This window comes from Archocentrus centrarchus, chromosome 17, assembly GCF_007364275.1.
Source record: "Archocentrus centrarchus isolate MPI-CPG fArcCen1 chromosome 17, fArcCen1, whole genome shotgun sequence".
NCBI classification, from domain to species: Eukaryota; Metazoa; Chordata; class Actinopteri; order Cichliformes; family Cichlidae; genus Archocentrus; species Archocentrus centrarchus.
The window spans coordinates 32907880-32931380 of NC_044362.1; the positions used below are offsets into that span (position 1 = coordinate 32907880).

General features: G+C 44.2%; 1 protein-coding gene across 2 annotated transcripts in view; it reads left to right on the forward strand.

Moving 5' to 3' along the window:
- The first annotated feature begins 1426 nt into the window (after positions 1-1426).
- Positions 1427-23501, forward strand: part of efr3a (EFR3 homolog A (S. cerevisiae)) — a 115046-nt gene continuing 92971 nt past the window's right edge. The window contains exons 1-2 of one of the 2 annotated variants that reach the window (XM_030751900.1): positions 1427-1676; positions 1912-2027. In XM_030751900.1, coding sequence (XP_030607760.1) covers positions 2018-2027 — 10 coding nt within the window. In that variant the 5' untranslated portion in view covers positions 1427-1676; positions 1912-2017. Of the gene's footprint in view, positions 1677-1706; positions 2028-23501 lie in introns of those variants that run through there. The other variant, XM_030751901.1, reaches the window with a different exon arrangement.

A 23501-nucleotide genomic window follows, 5' to 3' on the forward strand; every position in this document is an offset into this window, starting at 1 on the left:
TTTTTTTCTGTCTTTCTTTTTTTAATCCACCTGATTTAGGGTCATAGTGGGGGTGGAGCCTATCCAGCTGCCATAGGGTGAGAGGTGAGGTACACCCCGGACAGGTTTAAATTTTCCACTCAGGTTCTGGTTTAAAGCCAACAAGAACAAGAACACAAGAGCAATATCTACAGAAACAGGGGTAGAAAACATATTTACTGTGTCCTTTAGTATAAATAAGAAGTGTGTGGTGGATAGTGCAAAGCCAAGTGGTTTCTCATGTTTGCTACCTTTGGCTGGGAACACTACAGAGCATCACAGCCTTACAGCCTCTGGGAAGAAGCTGTTCCTCAGTCTGGTGGTTCTGCTGTTGATGCTCTGAAGCCTCCTGCCTGAGGGGAGGCAGGTAAACACTGCGTGTGCTGGGTGAGTGGGTTCGTCGGCCCTTTTCCTGCATCTGCTGGTGGAGATGTTTGTGGTGGAGGGGAGGCTGCTGCCAGCAGTCCTCTGTGCAGCCTTCTTCTCTGCAGCTCTGTTCAAATATAATAGGGAGTTAAAATACAGTAATTTCCACTTTATTCTTGTTTACCAAAACATGCTATTTTCAGCTGCTCCCTTCAGGGGTCACCACAGCCACTGCCTCCATCTCACTCTATCCCTATCATCCTCCTCTGTCACACCAACCTTCTCCGTGTCCTCCATCACTACATCCATGAATCTCCTCCGTAGTCTTCCTCTTTTCCTCCCGCCTGGAACATCTTTTGTCCAGTATATCCACTATCCCTCCTCTGCACATGTCCAAACCATCTCAGCCTGCTCCCTGCTCTCACTACACATCACAGTGTCATCTGCAAACATCATCATCCACAGAGACTCCTGCCTGACCGCATCTGTCAACCTGTCCATCACCGCTGCAAACAAGAGGGGGCTCAGAGCCGATCCCTGATGTATTCCCACCCCCACTTTGCACCAGTCTGTCACTCAAGCTGCACACCTCACCCCTGCTGTCCTTATGCAGGTCCTGCACCACCCTCATATACTTCTCTGCCACTCCGGACTTCCTCATGCTTCCTACTGAAATGCGTTCATTAAAAAATCATGCTAACATGAAAAACACAATTCATCTCCATGAGCACAAAGGAATAGTTTACTTTTTTCTTACTGCTGGAAATATATATATATATATATATATATATATATATATATATATATATATATATATATATATATATATATATATATAAACTACGGTTCAAATGATGTAAATAATGATGTAAATAATGATGTAAATATTCAGTCGGAACACGTGTCAGAACCTGCGTGTGAGCAGTTTCGGCACCGTTGGACCCTCATACTTTAGTCATGTGCTGAAATGATTCGTGTCTTTAAAAAGGGGCTCACACACTAACATGAACGAACTTTATGATGGTTAAAAACTCATCGCTGACTCCGCGGTGAGCTCCGGGGTGTTGGAGGGCGCACGGTGCCGCAGGCGGCTATAATTAGCAGCGTCCCCGGTGCGCAGGCAGCATATGCTGAAACCGGAGCGGGGGAGGTTTTTGGATCCTCCACAGCACACACACACACACACACACACACACACACACTTCCGTGTTTATCTGTCACCGTAAAGCAGGAAGCACTGTAGTAATGAGTAGGAGTTGATGAGCCGTCCTGCTGCTGGTGGTTTCCTACAGGTACGTTCACCGGTTAACGTCTCACCTCTCTCCCCCTACCCCCCCTGCCCCTCTGTCTGTAAACCGTCCGCACCGTTAGGACCGCAGACGTTAGCCTCTCCCGGGCTAATTCCTCCCGGACGGTCCGTGTTTACAGCGCTGTTCCTGTTTAGCCCGTTACCGAGCCTCCCGGCCTCTCTGTTCTCGCCCTTGAACGTGTCGTGTGAAGCCACAAACAGGTGATTTGCTGTTTCAGGTGAACAGAAAGCAGCGGGGGAGACGCTCCATGGAGGCTAACTAACTGAGCCCGGATCAGTCGGTGCTCGGCACACACACGGGGACTGCGGTACATCAGCACCGAAATGCCAGCCGGTAAGCTGTGTGTCGGTGTGTGTCAGTGAGTGTGAGTGTGTGTGCTGACATGTTTGAGAAATAGCCTTACACCCCCGGTGTGTAAGTGTTGCGTTTAATGTCACCATTTGGGCTAATTGTAACACCGGTAACAGGCTGGTGTTTAAAAAAGGTGCTGTGGTGTGTTCACTGTCACCGCCTCAGTGTGGGATTTTAAGGTGTCACCTTTAATGATGTATCAATACTCGATTATTTGACGATTTTCATCATTCAAATGCCTCTCATAGTACAGATTATTATTATTACTGATTAGTTCAGATTGATAAATGTTTCATGTCAAGAGTGAAACACATCTTCAGATCGCCACGAACAGTGCCCACAGTGAGGCATACTAATATCTATTTTCTCACATTTGAGAAGCTGCAGATTGTGATTTTTAACATACAAAGCTGGGAGGTTATTATGTAATATTACTGTCACTTATGATTTTAACTTTCAGCAAATACGAGAATAAGATAATATGGAGAAATTTATAAATTTTTTTTTTGCATTTTCCTCTATAGTGGAGCTCTTCTGTCTGCCCCTAAAAGCTCAAACTCACTCGCTGTTTAGTTCATTTCAAACCGAGAAGGCAGAAAGATGCTCAGCAAGGTCTCAAAGGAAGAATCTCTGGATGTTAAAACTCCAGCAAAACGTCCAGTTTACAGCTTTACTTCTTGGCCGGCCCATAAAAAGATTAGACAGCATTTTAAATAGGATCTGCCAGTGAAGCACCAACAAGGAAGGGCCTGATGTATTACCACATGTTTTAGAATGAATCATGGCCTATAGGGAGTGTCCACTGGAAAACATGGGTGGCACCTTGTATATCTCCATTTGCTGGATATACAAGTGCAATTTAGGTTTTGTGTTTAAGTTAATCCTGTCAAAAGATTATAGTAAATACATCAATTACATTCCAATATAGATGGAGTGTATAGATAAAAAAAAAACTTTAGTATTTTGCAAGAAAACATCAACACAAGGTGTTTAATGAAGGATAAATCATGTAAATGAAATTTCAAATCATTTTCAAACCTCCGGAGGAGATAAAGCAGAAACTTGGGCACCACTGCAAAAACTCATTAACTGCAAAGTCCTCGTTCACGCCCCCTGGAAACAAACTTTTATACCCAAAAATCTTCACTGCTTCCCTCATTTTCCCACAGAACTCACAGCATCACCGTGGTTGTTGGTTTAACTGCTTAAATGCCCGTGAGAGAAAACAAAAATAAATAAATCTATCGAGCGCTGCCTCGAGCCTTACAGAGATCTGCTGTAGCTGTGACAGCACTGATAGGAGCTCATAGCTGAGTATCGTTTCTGATCGAACCCTTTTCCTCTGAGGGTGGCTGCTGGCATGATTCACTCCTGCTGCCACTTGTTGGGAGGTGCGGCCAGACCTGCGAGGCCAGGTGGAGTCTAACCCCATAATGTGGTGAAAAGCAGGTGACGATGTGAGCAGGGCTGTAAACAACAATAAACAGCAGGACTCAAAGGTTCCTCCCATCGTGTCACTGAGCTGCGTCATCTGCTGCGAGCATTATTTGATTGTCCAGGTGAATAAACGTCACTGTGTGAATGAAAATTAGACTTGTTTTTAACTGGAGGCCGGCCTGACTGCATTTTCTCTGGGAAACTCATTATAACCCTCCTGTGTGTAAATCTCTGCTCCCTGCAGCTGTTGGTGCAGTTTTTGTGGCAGCTTGCATTTAAAATCATCAGGTAAATACAAGAACTCGATCTTAATTTACAGATTGACTGACAAGCAGCTGAATCCCTGATGTCCACTTCATTAGATTCCTGGAATATTATGGATTTTTGTGGAAGTGTGTTCCAGAGAGGGAGCATCAGTGAATGAGATGAACTGCAGGGAAGTCGGGCAGTCTCAGAGGAAATCTGACAAATGGGTCACTTTAACAGAAGTTAATCAGGATGTTCTTCTTGTATTTTCTGTGTCCAGTTGACAGAGTTTGATTGGTGGAGATGATAAAGCTGTTGTCACAATCATAAAGCCTTTTATTGATAGTGCTCCTGTGTGGTGCACTAAAATAAATAAACAGATGCAGGCATACAAACAGTTCTCATATGGCATATAATAATAATAATAATATGCATGAGGCAGCATCAGGTGCAAGATTAAAAATAACACATCATAGCTCCATAATGGTTTTGTGCTGTCTTTGTTTATTGAGAGGTTACTGCATGTGGAAAGAAGCTGTTGGGGAATCTGGTAGTTCTGGACTGATGAGGTCCACCTGAAGGCAGCAGGAGTCACACATGAACTTGATGGGATCTTTCTCCTCGTGTAGAGACGGATTGTGTTGCTCTGCTGTGGTAAAGAGAGCTGAGCTTGAAAGCAAAGCTGTTGATTTACTGACCGACCTGCGTTCCTACTCTCACCTGTGGCCACGAGCTTTGGATGGTGACAGAAAGAAGGAGCCAAAGGATGCAGGCTGCTGGAATGAGTTCCTCTGAAGGATGTCCAGGCTGTTCCTGAGAGACAGCGTGAGGAGCTCAATCATTGGGGAAAGACTCAGAGTAGAGCTGCTGCTGCTCCTCCACGTTAAAAGGAGCCAGTTGAGGTGGTTCAGGATGCCTCCTGAGCACCCATGACATGCTGGAGGGATTATGCATCCCAGCTGGCTGGGGAGCACCTCAGTGTTCCCCAGGAGGAGCTGGAGGAGTTGGCTGGAGAGAGCAAGGTCTGGGCATCTCTGCTTGGGATGCTTCTCCTGCAGCCCGGATGCAGAGAAGCAGCACATGATGGGTGTATGGATTTAAGTTTTCTGCTGAAACACACTGAAAGTTTCTCACAATAACCACGTGTGCCACATACGATGTCCTAAAGTTTGAATCTGACGGATGTGACAGGAGTCGGGGTGACGACACCTTAAAATTAAACGTGTTTAATTCTCACCTTTTAGCGGCTGCATTGAAGATCCTATAAAATCTAACGAAACATAAACAGTATTTTAATGATCTGCTGTAGGAGTTTTCTTGTCACGCTCTGTCCTCACTTTAACCCCTTTAATATTGAAGGTGTGTGTGTGCATGTGCGTGTGTGTGTGTGCTGTCTTGACTGTTTCTATTTTGGGAAAGTTGGACTCTGGGTGCCCTCGCCTTTTTCCTCGAGCAGCTGCTCTGGCAGGTAACCAGCTGCTGTTTACTGCCGATCGTTTCTCTCCTAAAAACCCACTTGGCTGCTGAGACAAGTAGGATGAGAAACAAGTCTGCGGGCCAAAAAACAGTCTCCCTCCAGACGGACTCATTATGCTTTGGAGCGGTGGCTGCTGGTGCTGGAGGAGGTGGTGTTTCAGGCTGCCGATGTGTCCGGATGCTGGCGTTCCTGCTGCAGACAGCATCTGCAGCTTCAAGGACTGCATCCCTGCAGGCCTCAGTCTGCTCTATAATTACTCCCAGTGGTAAACTGCTGATTGCATTAGTGGTAATGTGACGCTTTCAACATCGATCCCCAGTGGACCAAAGGGGCAGCGCGGGGCTGCATGTATGCGTTTGACACGGGAAGCTAATCTGAAGAACAGCTATTTGAATAGTTAGCTTTGCCAACTGTGCTCAAACGTTAGCAGCTAAAGACGGTCTGTAACATGCTGGATTTTATTATGGTCTCCGAGCAGTTTGTGAAAGAGTTACAAGCTGAAATCTATAAATTGGCCTCCTTATTTGTTTACCTGAACATAATTGTTTCTGAGAATGGTCTCATTTGTCAATTAAATTTATTCCATGTGCAAAAAAGAGAGGTTTTCAACTTTAAAGGGTGAAAACATTTGGATGCACACAACTGTTCACTGGACCGATTATTGTCATTTTTTTAACATTAATGTAAGTGTTCAGCCATATTTAAGCAACAGAGTGCTCAGTCAGGTTTGGGGATAACAGGAGGTGATTAGGTTCAGCAATGAAAAGCTGGCAGTCCGGATTAGCCAATAGAAACGGCCCGTTTGGGTTCACACAGGAATAACTTCTCGGTTACGCTTAGGTAGGAAAAGTTGTTGTTGGGTTTGGAAAAATCAGATGATGGTTTCAGTTTCTATAAAGCTCTGTTTTATGGTTTCCATGGTTACACATCCCACTGAAGCATCTCAAACATGCGTGTTGGAGGCATGACGCGCACTTCCTGTTGAAATGCGTCAGTTTTAAATTGGACTGAAACGGAAAGAAAAACGTGTCAACGTAAACAACTGGAATCTTTGTGGGACATAAAGCCAACTCCTTCACCCCAACCTTATATCTCATGTTTAAAAGGAGCTCCCAGACAGGCGGTGGGCGTCAGTGATTGGTCGTTAGTTTTTCACATTCACAGCTCGTTCTCGCTTCTGTCTGGCTGCTAATTGGGCGAAGGAATGTGCTGCTCCCCTCCCCCGCTCGCCGAAGAGTCGGTTTCACAGTGAGGCGCTAACAGCCCTCCTCGAGGAAGAAACGCTGCAGCAGTGATGCCAAAGTTGATGTTTTTCACATGAAATCTGGGGATTGTTTGAGCAGACGTTATGAACTCGCTGCTGTCTCTGAGATGATGTCTCCAGGCTGACTGTTTGGTTCTCATGCATCCAACCAGAGTCTCGTCTGATTATCATCAGTTACTTCTCCTTATTTTCTCCTGCATGTATGCATGTCCTGTTCCAGTGCTGAAGTTCATGTCAAACATGCTGAAGAGTCAAGGAATGATGTCAGTGTACGTACAAGTAAAGCTCAGGCTTCAGACTGCTTTCAACACTCTGTATCAGGTAGTTTTGGGATTTTTTTTTCCGTTCTCAGAGCTGTAAGATGTCATAGAGAGGAGGTAGCACCAGTATGGTCTTCTCAGTCACGCTGTTTGCAGCAGGCGGCCAATCAGAAGACAGCTGTCTTAAAGGAAGAGTGGCTGTACAGGAAGAGGAGCTGAAACAGCTTCTTTGATTTTTATAAACGTGAGTGTGTGGTCTTAACCTTTCAGAGCAAAACTGTGTGTGTGTCTGTGTGTGAGTGTGGCTTGGAGACAAAGTGGACGAAGCTGTTTATTTGGCTCATTTTCAGTCGTGTTGTTATTTGTAGTCGACACCGATTTTTCGGAGCGCTGCTCCATTTCCAGAGCTCTCACTCCTGGGCCTGTTGTGGTCTAGAGGCTCTCATTATGCTCAAAGTGTTATCCACCTCAATTAAGTCATTATGTAGGACAAACCCGCTGTCGCTGCGGCCGTCCTCTCCCTCTGCTGCTGCTGCTCTATAAGTCTGAGTGAACAGTCAGATAAGCACAGGGGGAGATGAGTGGAAATACTTCTGCTGGGAAATAGTTTATTTTTTCTGTTATTGTGCAGAGACATTCACATTCAGGGTAATCTGTTTACAGAGGAAGGAGTCTACCACTCAGATCCTGATGCGTGTCTTCTTGTTGTCACTAAATGATGCTTTAAACAGTCGTATGTGGCCTCTCAGCTCTGTGATGAAGCACCTCTGCTCATTCCCTCTGAAGCTAAATGAGCCTAATATTATTTTTCATAATGGAGTAATAACATCTGTGAATGTTGGCAGAAGGGCTGGTTAGTCCCAGTGTCGCAGGACACCTCCATTATGAAACTGTGCAGGAAGTCTGCTGCAGACATTTACTGTCTGTGCATCTGCTGTGAACTGGTTGTGCAGGTAGACTTTGAGCAGACCACACCAGCTTGTTTTAAGGAGTTAAATTCATAAGCAAAGTTTCAGAAATCGTCTCTCTCAGATTTTAGTTTATAATTTTTTGGCCTAGTGCTGACCCATCTTAAACGGTTATTAGTGGGTTATTGGCAGAGCTGCACTGATCACCAAAACCCTGTTGTTCACCTGTCCAGAAGAGGCATGCACCAGTCTGATCCTGGCTCACAAGGATGGATCAGGTGCTGGTGACGGCAAACTGAGAAATGAATTTCATTTATTTTTTAATTGTAGATCATAGCGGCAGTTGTACTGCTACTGTTTGTGGCTTTACAGGTTGACCTACATACCTTCCATCCCCTGTGGCCTCGAGCTGGGGGTAGTGACCAAAACAATGAGATCACAGATGTAACCTCCACGTTGAGCACCGTGCAGTTGGGATTTTGGAGGACTGCATGGGACCACATTTGCGGTGTTTGTAAAAGCCTTTCTGTAGGTGCTCTGTAGGCAGATGCCTCTGCAACCAACCATAGTGGCATTAATTAAGCAGGATGGATGATGGAAGGAAATTGTTTTAATAAGAGTGGTAGAAGTTCATGAAATCTGGTGCAGCTCCATCCATCCATCCATCCATCCATCCATCCATCCATCCATCTTCTTCCTTCCTTATCCCGTGCCGGGTCCCGGGGGCAGCAGTCTAAGAAGAGAAGCCCAGACCTCCCTCTCCCCAGCCACCTCCTCCAGCTCGTCCGAGGGGACCCCAAGGTGTTCCCAGGCCAGTCGAGAGATATAATCTCTTCAGTGTGTCCTGGGTCTGCCCCAGGGCCTCCTCCCAGTAGGACATGCGTGGAACACCTCACCCAGGAGGTGCCCAGGAGGCATCCTAGTCCTTTCCTTTCCTTTCCTTTCCTTTCCTTTCCTTTCCTTTCCTTTCCTTTCCTTTCCTTTCCTTTCCTTTCTGGTGCAGCTTTGGGGGAAAATTAAAATTAAGAAAATGAAAATTTTAATAGAAATTTGATATATTTTGATTAAATTTTTTTGATCGGACAGCATGAGATGATCAATGACCTTGGCCTTTAGGAAACTGTTGTAGGGACTTGTTGCCATTTTCTGATGTTCTGTCGTTGACATGATTTATCAGGTAATTGAGAAAAATAACTGTCAGACTAATTGATCATAAAAATAATCATTGTGCTGCTGCTAAACAACAATAATGTAACCTTCAGAAAATGAGCTGCCAGTTTACAGTGATGGATTTCACAGTCTAAAATCAGGAGGATGCTAATTGATTTTCACCCATTACAGAAATAAAGTGAATCAAGTCAAGACGAATGCAACCAAAAAAAACCAGGAAAGGGTGCATTCAGAAATCAGCAGTAGAAATCAAGCAGGGTTCAGAATGAAGGTTAGCATGATAGATGAGCTGTAGCTTAATCCCCTTTTCCACCACCCTCAGCTAATGTGTGCAGGGCTGCCGTTGAAAAACGAAAGCTTGAAGGTTTATTTCCATTTTCCTTGCACTTTTCTTTGTGTTGGAGGTGCTCAGGCTGTTGTAAAAGTGTCTAAATGGATCAGGACCACCTGCAGCGAGCGCCCTCTGTGTGCTCGCATCTTCAAAGTTGCGTCAGATGAGACGCCCGTTTGCGTCCTCGGTGGAATACGGGAGTGTTTAGGATGCAGGAGGAAGTGAAAGAAGCCCAGCGGGCCTGTGCTGTTTTGATGCTCCGCTGGCTAATTGTACGTGAGCTGTCGGTTCCTGTGCTCTTAGGACGGTTCCTCCCTCAGTTGTTGGCTGTGATTTGTATTCACGGTGGAAGACGGTTTGTTCTGCAAAGGAGGATTTGGGCCTAAATATAACTTCAAAGGAGATGCGCCTCCCTCTGTTTCCTCCACTGGTTGCGTCTTTGCAGACGGGGAAGCTTTTATCTTTGTGCGTTTGTTGTGTGACGCTCAGCTTGCTGCTTTTCAGCACTTTGGGATGGATTTTGCACCTTTCTTCTGGTCTGTTTTGCAGGCAGATGCTTGCTCGTGTCTCTGTCTGTCACACCGGTGCAGAGATGTTGAGCAGCAGTCGTCTGTCAGTGCGACACCAGCATGAGAAACAGCTGAATAAGAAAAAGTATCTACTTCCAGTTTTTCACTTCGCAGACACCATAAATCACTGACTGTAACTCAGATTAGGACGTAAAGAACCTAAAATGACGCGGAAGACTTGATGTTGAAACGTGTTGGCTTTCCGGTGAAGACTTGGGAATATTAGGGAATTTCTCCAAGTTTTCTGATGAAGTAATGCACAGTGTCAGTACAGAGCCAATAAAGATGCTGATGATTGTCATAGTATAGTCAAAAATATTTGATGTGTTGAGTTGTGAACCTGGTATGTTTGAAATTGTTTGTAGCTCGTTATTGGTCCACTTTTCTCTTTAAAGCTGTATCATGCAGATGTAAAATATGGTTAATGATAATAATAATAAATCTTGGATTTAGTTGTGTCAATATAGAAAAAATCACTCGACACCATGAGCTTACTGATATCTCTGATGATTTTTAATTTTAATCATAAATTCTATCCCAGATCGGTCCTTATGGTGCGCTGGTTTAAAGCCGAGGGCTGCAGCAGATGGTAGACGGACTTCACTTATTGCACTTTTCTACTCTACTGAACACTCTGTGCAGCAGGCCTCATTCTCACACATTCACACAGCGCGTCGGGGAGCAACTTGGGGTCCCGGATCTTGCCCAAGGACACTCTGGCATGCAGACTGGAGCAGCCAGGGATCAAACCACCAACCTTCCAAGTAGTAGATGACCTGCTCTGCCTCCTGAGCTACAGCCACCCCACAAAGGTTATACTGTGTAGACTTGGTGACACCCATTAACAGCTCTTCATGTTTTCCACATGTTGCAGGGTCAGGGGAGGGTTCTGCTGCAGAGCTAACTGTGCAGTAAAAGTGAGACGGCTTCACGGCTCGCAGATCTCATCTGTGCAGTCGTCTCAAGGAGATATTCTAACATTTACTGGTGGAAGAAAAATATGTTTTTGCTTTTATAGCTGAGGGGAACCTCATCATGTCAGGAGGCGGCTGACATTTACAACCCCCCCCCACGTTTGATATGGACTGCCTGGATTTCAGGCTGCTGTCAGTCTGACCTTCTAACCTCTATCAGCACCCTGTGAAAACAGGAAGAGGATTTTGTTCACAGTGCTGTTTAATATTATAGTTCACACATTGGTCCTTTATGCATGTTTGATACCAGATCACTAGAACATCTAGATCCTCCACAGTTCCTTTCACCTCTGCCGTTCTTCAAAATGATATTATTTGCAGCTAAATTCTCGTTTTAGAAAAGCATAGATGTGAAGACCACAGCCCGCCCATCACGGGGCTCCCGCGCTCCTCTCTCAGTATTGTTTGCAGAGCACATGCGACTCACACAGTAGCAGTCCAGACGCTCGCTGTGAGGTCCCTCTGGCTCTGCAGTCTGGCCTTTTTTGGATGTGAGATGCTGTTTGTGAAGTCTGTGGAAAGAATGTCAGAACACAATGAGCAGAGTTTTCCACATGCAGGAGAAACCACAGCTACAGTTTGCTTATTTTAGAATAAGCAAAGCGATTAGAGCTCAACACAAACGAGGCCGTTCTGCGGACGGCACACACTCATCTGCCCATCAGGTGTAGGAAAAGGTCACGGCCGGGGTTAAGAAGACTTCTTCTGACAGTTCTGAGGATGAACCTGACATCAAATTTACTATGAAGTCCATCACAGAAGAGAAGACTGTGCACTTGATAGTTTAATTCAGACCAGTCTCATGAATTTAAGAAACTTATCTGCTCGAATTTGTAATTCTGCCGTCCCACCGTTTCATTATAATAAAATATTCACATCATCACTTCATGTGTGAGAGCCAATAAGAACAAAGTGAGTGGTTAAAAACTGACAAGCTTTTAAGGTGGAGACATTCCACCTTAAAAGCTTCCGACAGCTGCAGGTTCACACGTTAACAGACTCGCGGGTTATTTTACCGGAGAGGGAAACCATCCCACGAGGAGCGACCGGGAGCATCCAGGAAGCAAAGAGCAGCGAGGAAGTCGCTGATGAAGACGGTCGTACAAGCAGATCCGTTGATGAGGCTGAGCAGACGGAGTCCTGCTAACTGCTGACTAATGAGGCTACACTGTGATGGCTGTCCAGCCCCATCCACATTACTCTGCCCCGTGCCTGTTTTAAATGATCGTGCACTGCCACCTTGAAAGATGACTAACTGAGCTAATGTTTGCACAGCCCGGCTTTATTTTTAACTTTATCTGCAGCACATTGCATAGAAGTCACAGCTGCTGTTTATTCAAACTCATCATTTTTGTTATTTTAGGCTTCAGACTGTTTTTAGATAAAACTTTTCATAAAAAGTACATTTAGGAAATAACTCAAAGCTAATAAAACGGCATCATAATCTGCTTTAGAGGCCCCTCAACTCAGGGTTGAATCAAAAATATACATATTATTATTAAAATGTTGAATGCTGAATATAAAAAATGTAAATATTTTTAAAAAGCAGCAGTAATAGTAGCTCGGGTGTTTTCTGGGTTCACGTTTGAGCAAAAACAAAGCGACTTAAGTGGAGAAGTGTTTATTTGGAGAGTTTTATTTAACGGTTTCTGTCAGATTTAATTTTGCAGCCTTTATTTCATAAAAGTGGAAGTTGTTTTTCTGCCTAGTTTATTAAATAATTGAGCAGTTATTTTTGACTGTGGTTGGATGCAGTAACAGAATGAAATCCAGTCCTTTCCCATCCTTTGAGTCTAGATGTTTGAAAGTGAAGTGCCCCCTGCTGTGAACCTTTTCCTGGACTACACTGTGGTCCAGGAAGAAGAGCCGTGCGTTAAAGATCTGAGATGGTTTTGAAATGCGGAGCTCTGCTGTGATTTGTTCCTGTCCGCAGTGTTTTCGCTCAGTCTGACTCTAAAATTAGTGTCTGAGCCGCCTGACTGTGTGAGGCATGGCGGTATCTGAGGCAGCCATCTGTGGCTGTTACCCACTGAGCTGCTCTACACTCACGAGGACCCGGCGTGAAGCACCCCCACCCCCGCTATCTAACCTTGAACCTGAGACCAGGCCCACACTAAGCCTCTGAAATTGAAAATATGACTTGGTTGACCTTCCACTGGGACTGAAACATGTTTTTATTTTCTCTCTGAGCTGTTGGAAATAGACTGAAGGAATTCAGAGAACTCCTCACTGGCTTAAATTAAATGTTCCTCACTTCTGAGAATTTTCCTCGTGTTCGAGGTCTTCAAATGAAACCAGTCCTCTGATTGGCCTCATTCACACCGGCCTAGAAATCGGTTGCAAACTGGTCTCAGGGTGTACAGGGCTGCATCCAAAGCTGACTAAATGGCGTCTTCAGCGCAAACTATGGCAGTCTGCTCGCGGTGGTGCAGCACCCTCTTTGCAACTGTTCTCACCTAGGAGCAACCAGCAACCTGCAGCATCCACTCAGCATCCGATTGGAGCATGCTCATTTTTTCCCTAGCAACTGATGGTTACCAAGTGGTTGCCAGGCAATCGCCAATCAGGCTCTAGGCCTGTGTGACTGGGGACGTAGTAACAGCCCTCTGTCAGGTGTTAAAGCTTTGTGGAGCAGGTGGGAGTCTTTGAGCTCTTGTTTGGGGTATTTTCTCTCGTTCCTCCTGCAGGATTCCTGGTCTGTTTTTCATGGACTGGACGATCTGCAGATATTTTATGATGTTTTACTTCTGGGTGCTGCGAGCTATGGTGAAACCTTTAGTTTGTGCCTCCTGATGTGGATTTTGAGATGTGCTGAGATCAGTACCCCGTTAGAGAGACCAGCTTAAGCTTTTTTTTTTCTTCCCTCTAACAGTGTAATGCTCCCCGTGCCTCTGGCTGCAGCACCACCCCAAAGCAGCATCAATCCACCTTTTGTACTTAACATTTGGAGATTAAATATCTGCATCCAGATGTGCACATTTAGACATTGTCCTTGAATGTTATGAGCCCAGTCACAGCAGGAGGGTGAAAGTGGGGATATTTTATCATAAGATAAGATCATAAGATAATCTGCCGTCTCCTTTTTGAGTTACACTTGCTTTCTGAAATGTTCTTCACTTCTGAGAAACGTCCTCACGTTCAAGGTCTTCAACTAAAATTAGTCCTCAGTTACACAACACCGAGGCCCACACACTCTCACACAGATGTAAATGCACAGTGCACACATGCTTACACACATTTTTAAAAATGCTAAATTCCTTCAGCAGCGCTCTGTGTCTCTCTCTCAGCAAATCTGTGTAATTACACTCCAATCAGGATGATTAAAACACCTTCAACCCAGCACACACACAAAGCCAGAAAACACACTCATTATGCCATCTCTCCAGAGTGTGTGTGTGTGTGTGTGTGTGCATCTCTGTGTGTGTTTCAGCATCCTTGCCCCTGAGCTGGCGGTGGGGGATTGATACTGAGGTGGTTCTGAGCAGTTTTGGATTGACTCTGCAGCGCTGCAACTTCACCTGCAGCGTTTAGCTGCTGCTGCTGGTGGCGAGGGGAAACGAGCACTGCAAGGTCAGTGGTGAGTGTCAGCATGTGAGGGGGGAGGGGGGGGGGGGGGGGGGGGGGGGGGCGAACGAGGCTGCAAACAAAAGGGGAGAGAGAGACAGTGGAGACGAGGTCCACCTGTCCTCTGCGTCGCCTCCAACAAGATGGATTCAGAGAACAACGAGTCGGGTAGGGAGCTGGTTTTTAATTTGCAACTCCTCTCGTGTGTGTGTGTGCGCGCGCGCACCACAGCCTCGCCTTTCCGCTCTGATAGTGTGTGTATGTGCATGTGACGTTGGCTGAGTGAGAGAGGCTAACAGAGTCCAGGTCTCAGTGATGAAGCCTTCACGGTGGCAGCCATTGATCTGCTCGTCCCGGTCGTCCAATAAGCTGCCAGGTTCTGCCTGACTGACACACCTCGAGACCAATGGTGGCGAGCACACAGATTTGATGCTGCGAGGGATGCTGATGCTCTCTGATTGCTTTTGTTTTCATGAATCGAAGCTCACGCTGTCACCTCAGCAGCAGCTCTGTTTGTGTGTGTGTGTGTGTGTGTGTGTGTGTGTGTGTGTGTGTGTGTGTGTGTGTGTGTGTGTGTGTGTGTGTGTGAGAGAGAGCGATTTGCTCTCACACACATTTGCTTTTTTTAGGCTGTAGATGGCAGGTTACAGGTTAGAGGTGAGATGATGGTGATGGTGAGATTTAATAGTCAGAATATTGGAAGTAAGACCTCAAAGCTGAGTAAAATTTCATGAATATTGTCTGTGCAAATGTGAGTGATAGATTTGATCTGATTGCGGTGTTGTATGCCCAGCATACACAGGTTTGTATGTCAAGTGATTTTTTTTTTTTTGCATGTAAAGTTTCAAAGAGCTTCATAGAAATACAAACGTATTAAAAACAGGAAAAAAATGAAGATGGCGGCGCCTGGGTGGCTTAGTGGTGAAGCCAGTGACCACATACATATGCCGCGTTGCGGTGTGGGCGGCGCGGGTTTGAGTCCCGGCCTGTCGCCAACCTCCCCGTGTGTCTTCCCCTGTATCTTTCCCCCATTTCCTGTCTCTCTCCACTGCTAACAAAACAAGCTGCTGTGGCCAAAAATGCAAAAAAAAAAAAAAAAAATGAAGATGGCCACTAACATGTTTAAACAAACCTACTTAATAAATACAGGTTAGCGTTAATGCTAATGCTAAAACTAATATATAAAACCCCGGAGAGAGAAAGCAAACAGAAATGCCAATGAAGAAAATGTGCCATTCTGCGTCTGCTTGGATCAATAACTGAATCTACCACAGTACAGCTGTACTGTAGTACTATGAAAAGCACTAGTGTGTGCTGGAATGATTTAGCATTGTTAGCTTACATGCTGTCATTAAATGCAATATTAAGATATGATATGTCTTATTAACCCCAAAGGTTTTTAAATTTAGACAAAAAGCATCATAGCTCAATAAAATAATTACACTGTCACAAAACGTGACACAAAGTTTTTGGTGCAGCACGATCACACACAAAGCTTTCGACAGCTTCCAATGACCTCTCAAAAACGCATCAGCGAGACTCTGCAGACAGAAAATAAGGAGATGGCTCAGAGAGAAATCCAAGCATCTCATGCTAAGTTCTGGAAATATGCTGCTGTGATTGGATTCCAGCTGTTGGGGACGAAGGTTCGTGTTTGGTGTGACTTAAGAGTTTCTGGGAATTATTGGGTACGACCATGTTGTGCTATATTCCTGCTAATGTACAAATCTTGGTATCAAAATAAAATCTGTGCTCCTCATTCACCGAATCTCAGCTCATCACTGAGAAGAAAAACAGTAAACGCAAAATTATGTCAACATGTCCTAGAAGCAAAATGTAAAGAGTATCCATCCATCCATCCATCCATCCATCCATCCATCCATCCATCCATCCATCCATCCATCCATCCATCCATCCATCCACCAGTCATTGCATGAGGGGGATAACGCATCTTTTGTCCAGTAAGCAGACAGTTTCCCTCAAGCCTTCGTTACTTCGTTACTCACCATCGTTTGTCTCATTCTTCATACATTACTAATACTGCAGTTTGTGGTGTGTTTTCAGGCAGTTGATTAAGTTTGTTGAGTTGCTTTGTGGTACAGACACAGCTCTACTATTTCTACTTGGTTAACATCACTTGCACTAAAACCGAAGTACTTCAGAGTACTTGTTCCTGCTTCTAGGAACGAGCTCTTCATTTTCTGCTGTGTCAGACAGTTTTCTGTTTGTGTTGTGATGGTCTGTCATCTGTTGTGTTTCTGTCTTTTAACAGTGTTACTCATTCAGACTACTTGCTGGAAACTTCAGTGAAGGTGAAGGGAAGAGCTGTGATTGGCTCATACAGTCACGTGATCAGGTGGTGATTTAGGTTACTTGCTTTGCAGAGTGTGAATTTTCAGCATCACACGTTTGTGTTCATTTAATTATTGGAAGCCAGAATCATGATTGGGACTAAAATTTGATTAATTGTGCAGCACAGTTAACTGTAGAGTTTCTTTCAATAATATGATGTAGGCTGTTTTAAAGTTTGGGGCCATAAATGGCAAAAGTTGCAACACAGAATATGAAATGAGTTTTAAACGTCTTTATTGCACGATGAATGGAGGAAACGTTGTTGCTGGGACAGGCTCTAAGCTCCTCGGGGCCTGAGATGGTATCCAGTGGATCCAGTTTGGAGTTTTCCACCTTCCTCCTCAGAGCTCGACTCTTTTCTTGGTCTGTCTGTCATTGCTGCTGCTGTGTTTGTTGTGTACGCTGTCACGATGTTTGGTTAGCTAATCAATGATTTTAAAATATGGCTGCTGACCAAATAAAACAGCATTTTTTTTAAAGCTAAAACAATAATTTGGTTGGTCAAAGGAAGGCTTTCTCTACTAATGACATCCATTTGGAAAGATCTCCCGTGCATCGCTGAATCGATCTACAGCTGCTCCACATCCAGCTGCCTCAGCTCTGCCAGCAGCCTCAGATTTACTCATTAGCTAACATACAGTTCAAAAGTTTAATCCACTTATAATTGAAAAAGCTCGGCGTGCTGTATCAGTCTGCGTTCCCAGGTGAAGCTGAGCATGAAGGACTGTGTGTGGATGTTCGGGTAGTGGGCGTCTGTGCTTCAGCCTCGGGCTGGCAGATGTTTGATTGGCAGCAGCGCTGAAGCACCAGAGGTCATCTGCTGCCTTTCACGCTCAATTAAGTCCCTCCCTCCGGTACACCCTGCACATTTGTACTTTAGTCTTACTGAGGACTCTCACTGACGTGCATGTCTGCTAACTAAATGTTAGCAGACATCAGCAGTCTGATGGGTAAGGCTTTGCTTTTAGAGCCAAGGATGGAATCAGACAGCTTTAGCAGTTAATGGCAGACAGAGCTGCGTGTTTCCTGCTGCAGGCAGTAATGTTGGTTATAGGAGTGCCGTTCAGAGAGCAATGCAGGTTATTTCTTATACACTCTCTGAATGTGTGATTGTGCCAGATTATGGGTTGCAGTGTTCTTGATAACTGCTCATCCAAACAGCACGAGTGAGAGATGGAAGTCATTTTTACAAAGTGGGGTGGGCTCTGATCCCACAGGTGCTCTGCAGGTAGAAGTACATATAGGCCTAGAAAACAAGAGGCACTCTCAGGTGTCTGTCTTCAGGTGAAGTTTATTCTGGCAGAAAACAGAACAGCAAGTATCAATTTTAGCCATCATCAGGGTCTGATGGCTCTTTTTATGGTTATACTATTATCTATGACTACTCCATGACTTCTGGGCCTTACTGTCAGAAGTGCTTTGATAACTGGTTAATGGGTTTCTGCTTCATGCCCAGAGTTTGTTTTTTAGGACTGACCAGACTAAAAAAGTCCTCGAATACCAACGTCTTCCAGCAATTTAAGAGCAATTTGTTGACAATTTGTGCATTTTCCAAAAAGCAATTGCTCCAAGACCATCAAATCAATGTTTTGGATCAATAACCTGGAAACAACTGCGGGTCTAAATCTGATCGAGGATCTGTGGGAGACCCTTAAACAGGAAGTAGACAAGCAGATGCAGCTAAGATGGGCAGGAATGGATCACCATCAATCAGGATTTGGCCCTGAAGCTGATATCCGACGCCCCATGGCGAACTGCAGGAGTTATGAAGAAGGGTCGACACTGTAACCACTGACGCTTTCAGATAAATTAGATTTCATTAAAACTTGTGCTTGATTTTTCTTCACTGTTTCATATAAACATGTAAATGATGATTAAATAAAACAAATTAAGTGTCAAAGTGTGTGAAAGATTAAATTTGTGCTGCTGCCAGAACTTTTCACCATGACTCTTACAGCCAAGATCGCCCGAATCAGCTTCTGTAAATCAGTTTTTCTTCACTCTGTAACATAATTCAGATGTTGCCTTTAGGCTCCTTACTGGGTCAGATGGTCAGTCTCGTGACCCTGATGTTCCCTCACTAGCTGGATGCTGCGTTCAGGAACCAGTTTAAACTTCTACCTACAGAGCGTCGCACAGTCAGGCTTCCTCGAGCTTCGGCTCGCTCGTTTGAATTAAAGAATCTAAAATTTTTTGCACTGTTCATTTTCCAGAAGACTCTGAGATCGAACGTCTGCCTGCTGCTCTGAGGTTTACAGATTCTGTACACAGCAGGTGCCGATTCAGCTTTTAAGGCAACAAACATTTTTGTCTTTCATTTCTTTCTCTGGAGCTCGAAAAAAGTAACTGGACTTCTTCAAGTTCAGTTCTTTAGTTTTCAAGAAACTTTTTTTTTTTTTTTTAAGCCCCAGAGACCACCATGACCTTGATGACTGAGAACCTCCAGACTCGTTGTTCTTGTGCTGCTGTTAGCACTGTGTTTGTTATTGTAGTGGTTTTTATGTCTAATTGGGTTGAATGCAGTTTTCTTTTTATTTTATGATCCGTTATCTTCTGTTTTCTGTAACCTGTCGGCTCACCGTCTGTGCAGTATTTACTTTGTATATATTCATTTTGTTTTGTTGCTTTTTTGTCTCATTTGATTTGCCCTGTTGAACCCCATTTTAATATACTTTACATCATTTTGAGTATCATTTGTATTATTTTTTGGTTTATGTGGACATAGTACATGTGTAGCATTCATTGCATTGTTACACATAAAAATCCTGACCAGAAACATAACCGATAGATGTGTGGACAAAGGTTCAAACATAGATGGAGATCTTGCTGGAGTACGCGTGAGCTAGTTTAGAAGTTGAGAAATAAAAATAATAATTTCATCACCGATGCACTAATGCAGAAAAGTCACAAAGTGGTGCACAAAAATGAAAGTTGGCCCCTGTGTCCACATCAGGACGTAATCACTGCCTTTGAAGGTGTGGTTAAAAAGGGCCTTTGACTGAGTCCTGATCTTAGTCTTCGTTATGATGTAAGATCTGATATCTGACACACTGTGTGGCAGATGCATAAATAAACTTTGATGCTCGACGCTGCATCAAATTTCAGTCAGATCAGAAGTGAGACACGAGGACTTTCATGCGCCACGTCGAGTCTTCTTTCATATTCTGGTTTTAAATCTTTCTCCTGTCAGATCTCCTGATCTGAGCCGCCTGTCAGGGTGGAAACCGCTAAACCAGGAAATCCAACCCTGAATGTGGAGAAATCTCTCGGTTTCAGCCACAACTAATTACCTTCAAAATGTCCCCCTCTCTTTTTCCCTTTGACGTTTTTCTCTCTGCTCTTACTCTGCATTAACATTTTTAGACATTTTGCTGACATTCAGACGTTTCACTGACAGTCGACTTGGATTTGTAGCTTTGTATCTGTGGTGGTTTGCACTAACGGAAAGTCAGTGTTTCACTCAGAATCTTGTAAAACTAGTTTTACTTCTTCAGACTTCGTCTCCTCCAAAATGTTATTTGGATCTCAGTTCTTGGTACTTTGGCTACAAACGATGGGGAAAATAAGACTAAAGGAAAGTCTGTAATCTGTCTGTGAGCCTAAAGCTGCGTCTGTGGATGAAATGATCAGGAAATCAACTGTTTAATCGACATTTTCCAGCTTTAGCATCTTAAATGTTTCATCATACCTGCCAGCGCTCCAGTTTGTTTTCCCAGTGCCAGTTTTGCTGTTTATACTTGGAAACCCTGTTCAGGATTGTGGGGGGGGGGGGGGGGGGGGGGGGGGGGGTGGAGCCTATCTCAGCTGGAAACCCGCTCTAACTTCATCATGAATTACTGGAACACACAGGTTCTGTGTAATTAAAACCTGTTGATTACATGTAATTACCACATAATAAATACTAGTTACATATAAGACTTTCCAGAATGAAGTGGAAGGATGACTGTCGAATGTTTGTGTAATTTTACCCACTGAAGATTGTAGAGATTTGACATGAAAAAGAAGCTTGGCTCGGCTTAAGGTCACATGACCGAGCGCCTTTTCCTCTATCTGATCTGCTCTCCTGTTCCCTGCTCGGGTTCACGCTCCCCGCCTCAAAGGGAATGTTTAAAGCCAGAGGCCCAATGTTGTCAGATTTCCTAATGAAGCTGAAGTAAATGGAAACCGCTGTGTTTTCCAGAATACCGAGTTCTTGGAATCTCTGTCTTTTGCTGCGGGATTAATTGAAATGGCAGGGTCTGAACTCCTAACGTGATCAGTGTAATTCAGTCTCTGGCAGATCGAAACGATGGGACTGCTGATAGAGATTCATTCTGAGGCAGTCCCACTTAATTGGATTTGTTGTGCCTCTAAAGAAGCAGGATGTGTTTTATAAGGTTGTTTCTGCCTGCAGAGCTTCACTTCACATAGACCTCACTGTGCATTTAGTGAAAATACAAACTGCATTATTCACTAAGCGTCACATTAAGTCGTTTGCATACGAGAATATTTAATCTAATCCCATCTGATGGAACAGCACCGACTGAGAGTGGAAAGTGACCGTGTGACGGGCATAATCGATTTACAGCTGCAGTCGTAAGATGTCAAGGTGTGAATTCGTACACTGGTGACAGTTTTTATTTGCGGCAGCAGGAATTCCAAGTGTGGTTGCAGCCAAATGAACAAACTGCTCGGACACAAGCAACTGCTGAACATTATGCAGGCTGATGCCAAGGGTCTGTCTGTGGTCATTCATCCAAAGCGGAGGCCTAGTTCCCACTAAATCTCATTAGGAGGAGCAGCCTCGTCAATGTTTTTCTATCGATCATCTCTCCAACATCTTGTTTTGAGTTCTGTGAGAGACTCGAGTTTGTAAATCCCAACTAAAACCCACACGGACTTTTGTTTCAGGGGAAAACTGTACAGTAAATCCATGGTATTTCTGTCTTAGCCTCCGGCTTTAAATGGAGAAATCCTCCAAGGCTGCTCATCTATTTTTGGAGCATTCAAGGACACATATAGCCTTATTCTACAGTGGAAAACTTACTTAGAGATGTACTCTATATGGGGAATAATGCTTAATTACCCACATGTAGCCAATGATTAGAAGTTGTGAGCCTGAAAATCTCAAACAAAAATTAAAAAGGGTCAAGCTGAATATTTATACCTGGAAATGTATAATTATGTACCTGGAAATCTTTAGTCAACTTCAAATTATTAAATTTGGTTTCAGAAAGCTGCAGGGTTGGCTTTTTGGGAAGAAAAAAATATACAAATCTTACAATAATGCGTCACTGGCAAGCTGAGGGACCTAAATGGTGTCGGATACTTTTATAACCTGTGTTTTTAATGTTCTAGGAAGATCGGGGGGGTCAGCCTTTTGATAGAAGAAACTAGCAGCTGGCTTATTGGTACAAGCCAGTTTGTTAGCTCAGAAATGTTTCCAACATGGGAACAGCAGCTTCTACATTGGGACCGTTTACAGCAGCCATCCATCCCCAAGCTTAGGATGGCTTCTCCTCACTTTTAAATCTGAAAATCTTTTGCAGCCCAAAGCCAGTCATTAAATATGATTAAAGGTTTGGGTTTGAAGATGAAGGTTTTGCTTCTTTGTGTTTTCATTGATTCGTTTTGATCCTTCGATGTGCTTCCTGACGCTGATCTCCCATTAACAGCATTACTTCTGGCACCTGACTGCTTTAATTCTTTTGTCCCATTGACAAGACAGACGATGAGTTAAAATGGTCAGAAAATTATTGACAGTAATTTTGTAAATGGCTAAAAATGTTAATGTATAATCAGTTTTAATCTAAATTACAACATTTTTTTTCTTTTAAAATTTATCATAATTGACTTCATGCAGCCCACCTGTACCTTAACAGTCCACAGGGGGGGCACATTATTTAACAATGACTATATAATGGCAGGTCTTCAGGAGTTTATCATACAGGGTGAGAGTCTCCATCACTGTCTGTGTGTAACGCTTCTTGTGGCATTCTTCAGCCATTGCCCTTTATAAGTTAATTATTTAGCTGAATTAGAAGGGATGCACCCACTGGCTCAGGCAGTCACCAATGACCCCTCCATAGTCTGGATAATTGAATGCTTACAGAGATGCATCACTAATTTTTCCCAAATACATCAATAAACCAGATACACGGTTGGATGTGTGAATGTAAAAGTGCTTTAAATGGCCAGTAAGACTAAAAAATACATTGAATACTAGTCGATTTGTCATCCTGAGCTGCAGGGCTCATTGACACCGTCTCCGTGGTACTCAGACCTGAGGACCTTTCATGATGTTTCATATAGCTGCATTGCACAGTTCCATAAATCATATGGTATGCAGTAATTTCATGGTGCACTGCTTCCAGTTTACTGCACAGCCATCACTCCTGCAGCTGCAGTCACATCATGCTGTGTGCTGTCTTATGTCCTGTAGTGTCCCCTGTAGGAAGAGTGAGGAAGATGATGTCTCACGACACAGCAGCTGCATCGCTGCAGAGACGGTCAAGATCAGGCCAATAGACTTCAATCCAGTGTCACGATGTAATATCACTATCCTGTCAGGGCAAGCAAGGCAAGCAGTGCTACAGACCAAAAAGAAATCAGTCTCTTTCCTGACATCTCAAACAGCCTTCTGTCTATGAAGCACAGCCCAGTGCCTGTTTACTGCCATCTTGTGCCCACAGTTGGAAATTGTCTCTGGAAGCAGGATTGACTCTGCTTGACCGGGATCCATTGGAATAAGCTAATGTCTGTCGTTTTGATGGGTGTGTTTGCATCCTGTTAACAAAGGCTGGAGCGGGGCAAACTCAGAGACCTGCACCTTCTTCTGGTTGTTTGTGGATAAACCTGCAGTCTCTGACAGACTGACTGGAGGCCAGCATGCTCGACAAACTGCTGCTGGTTCTGCTGTTACTGC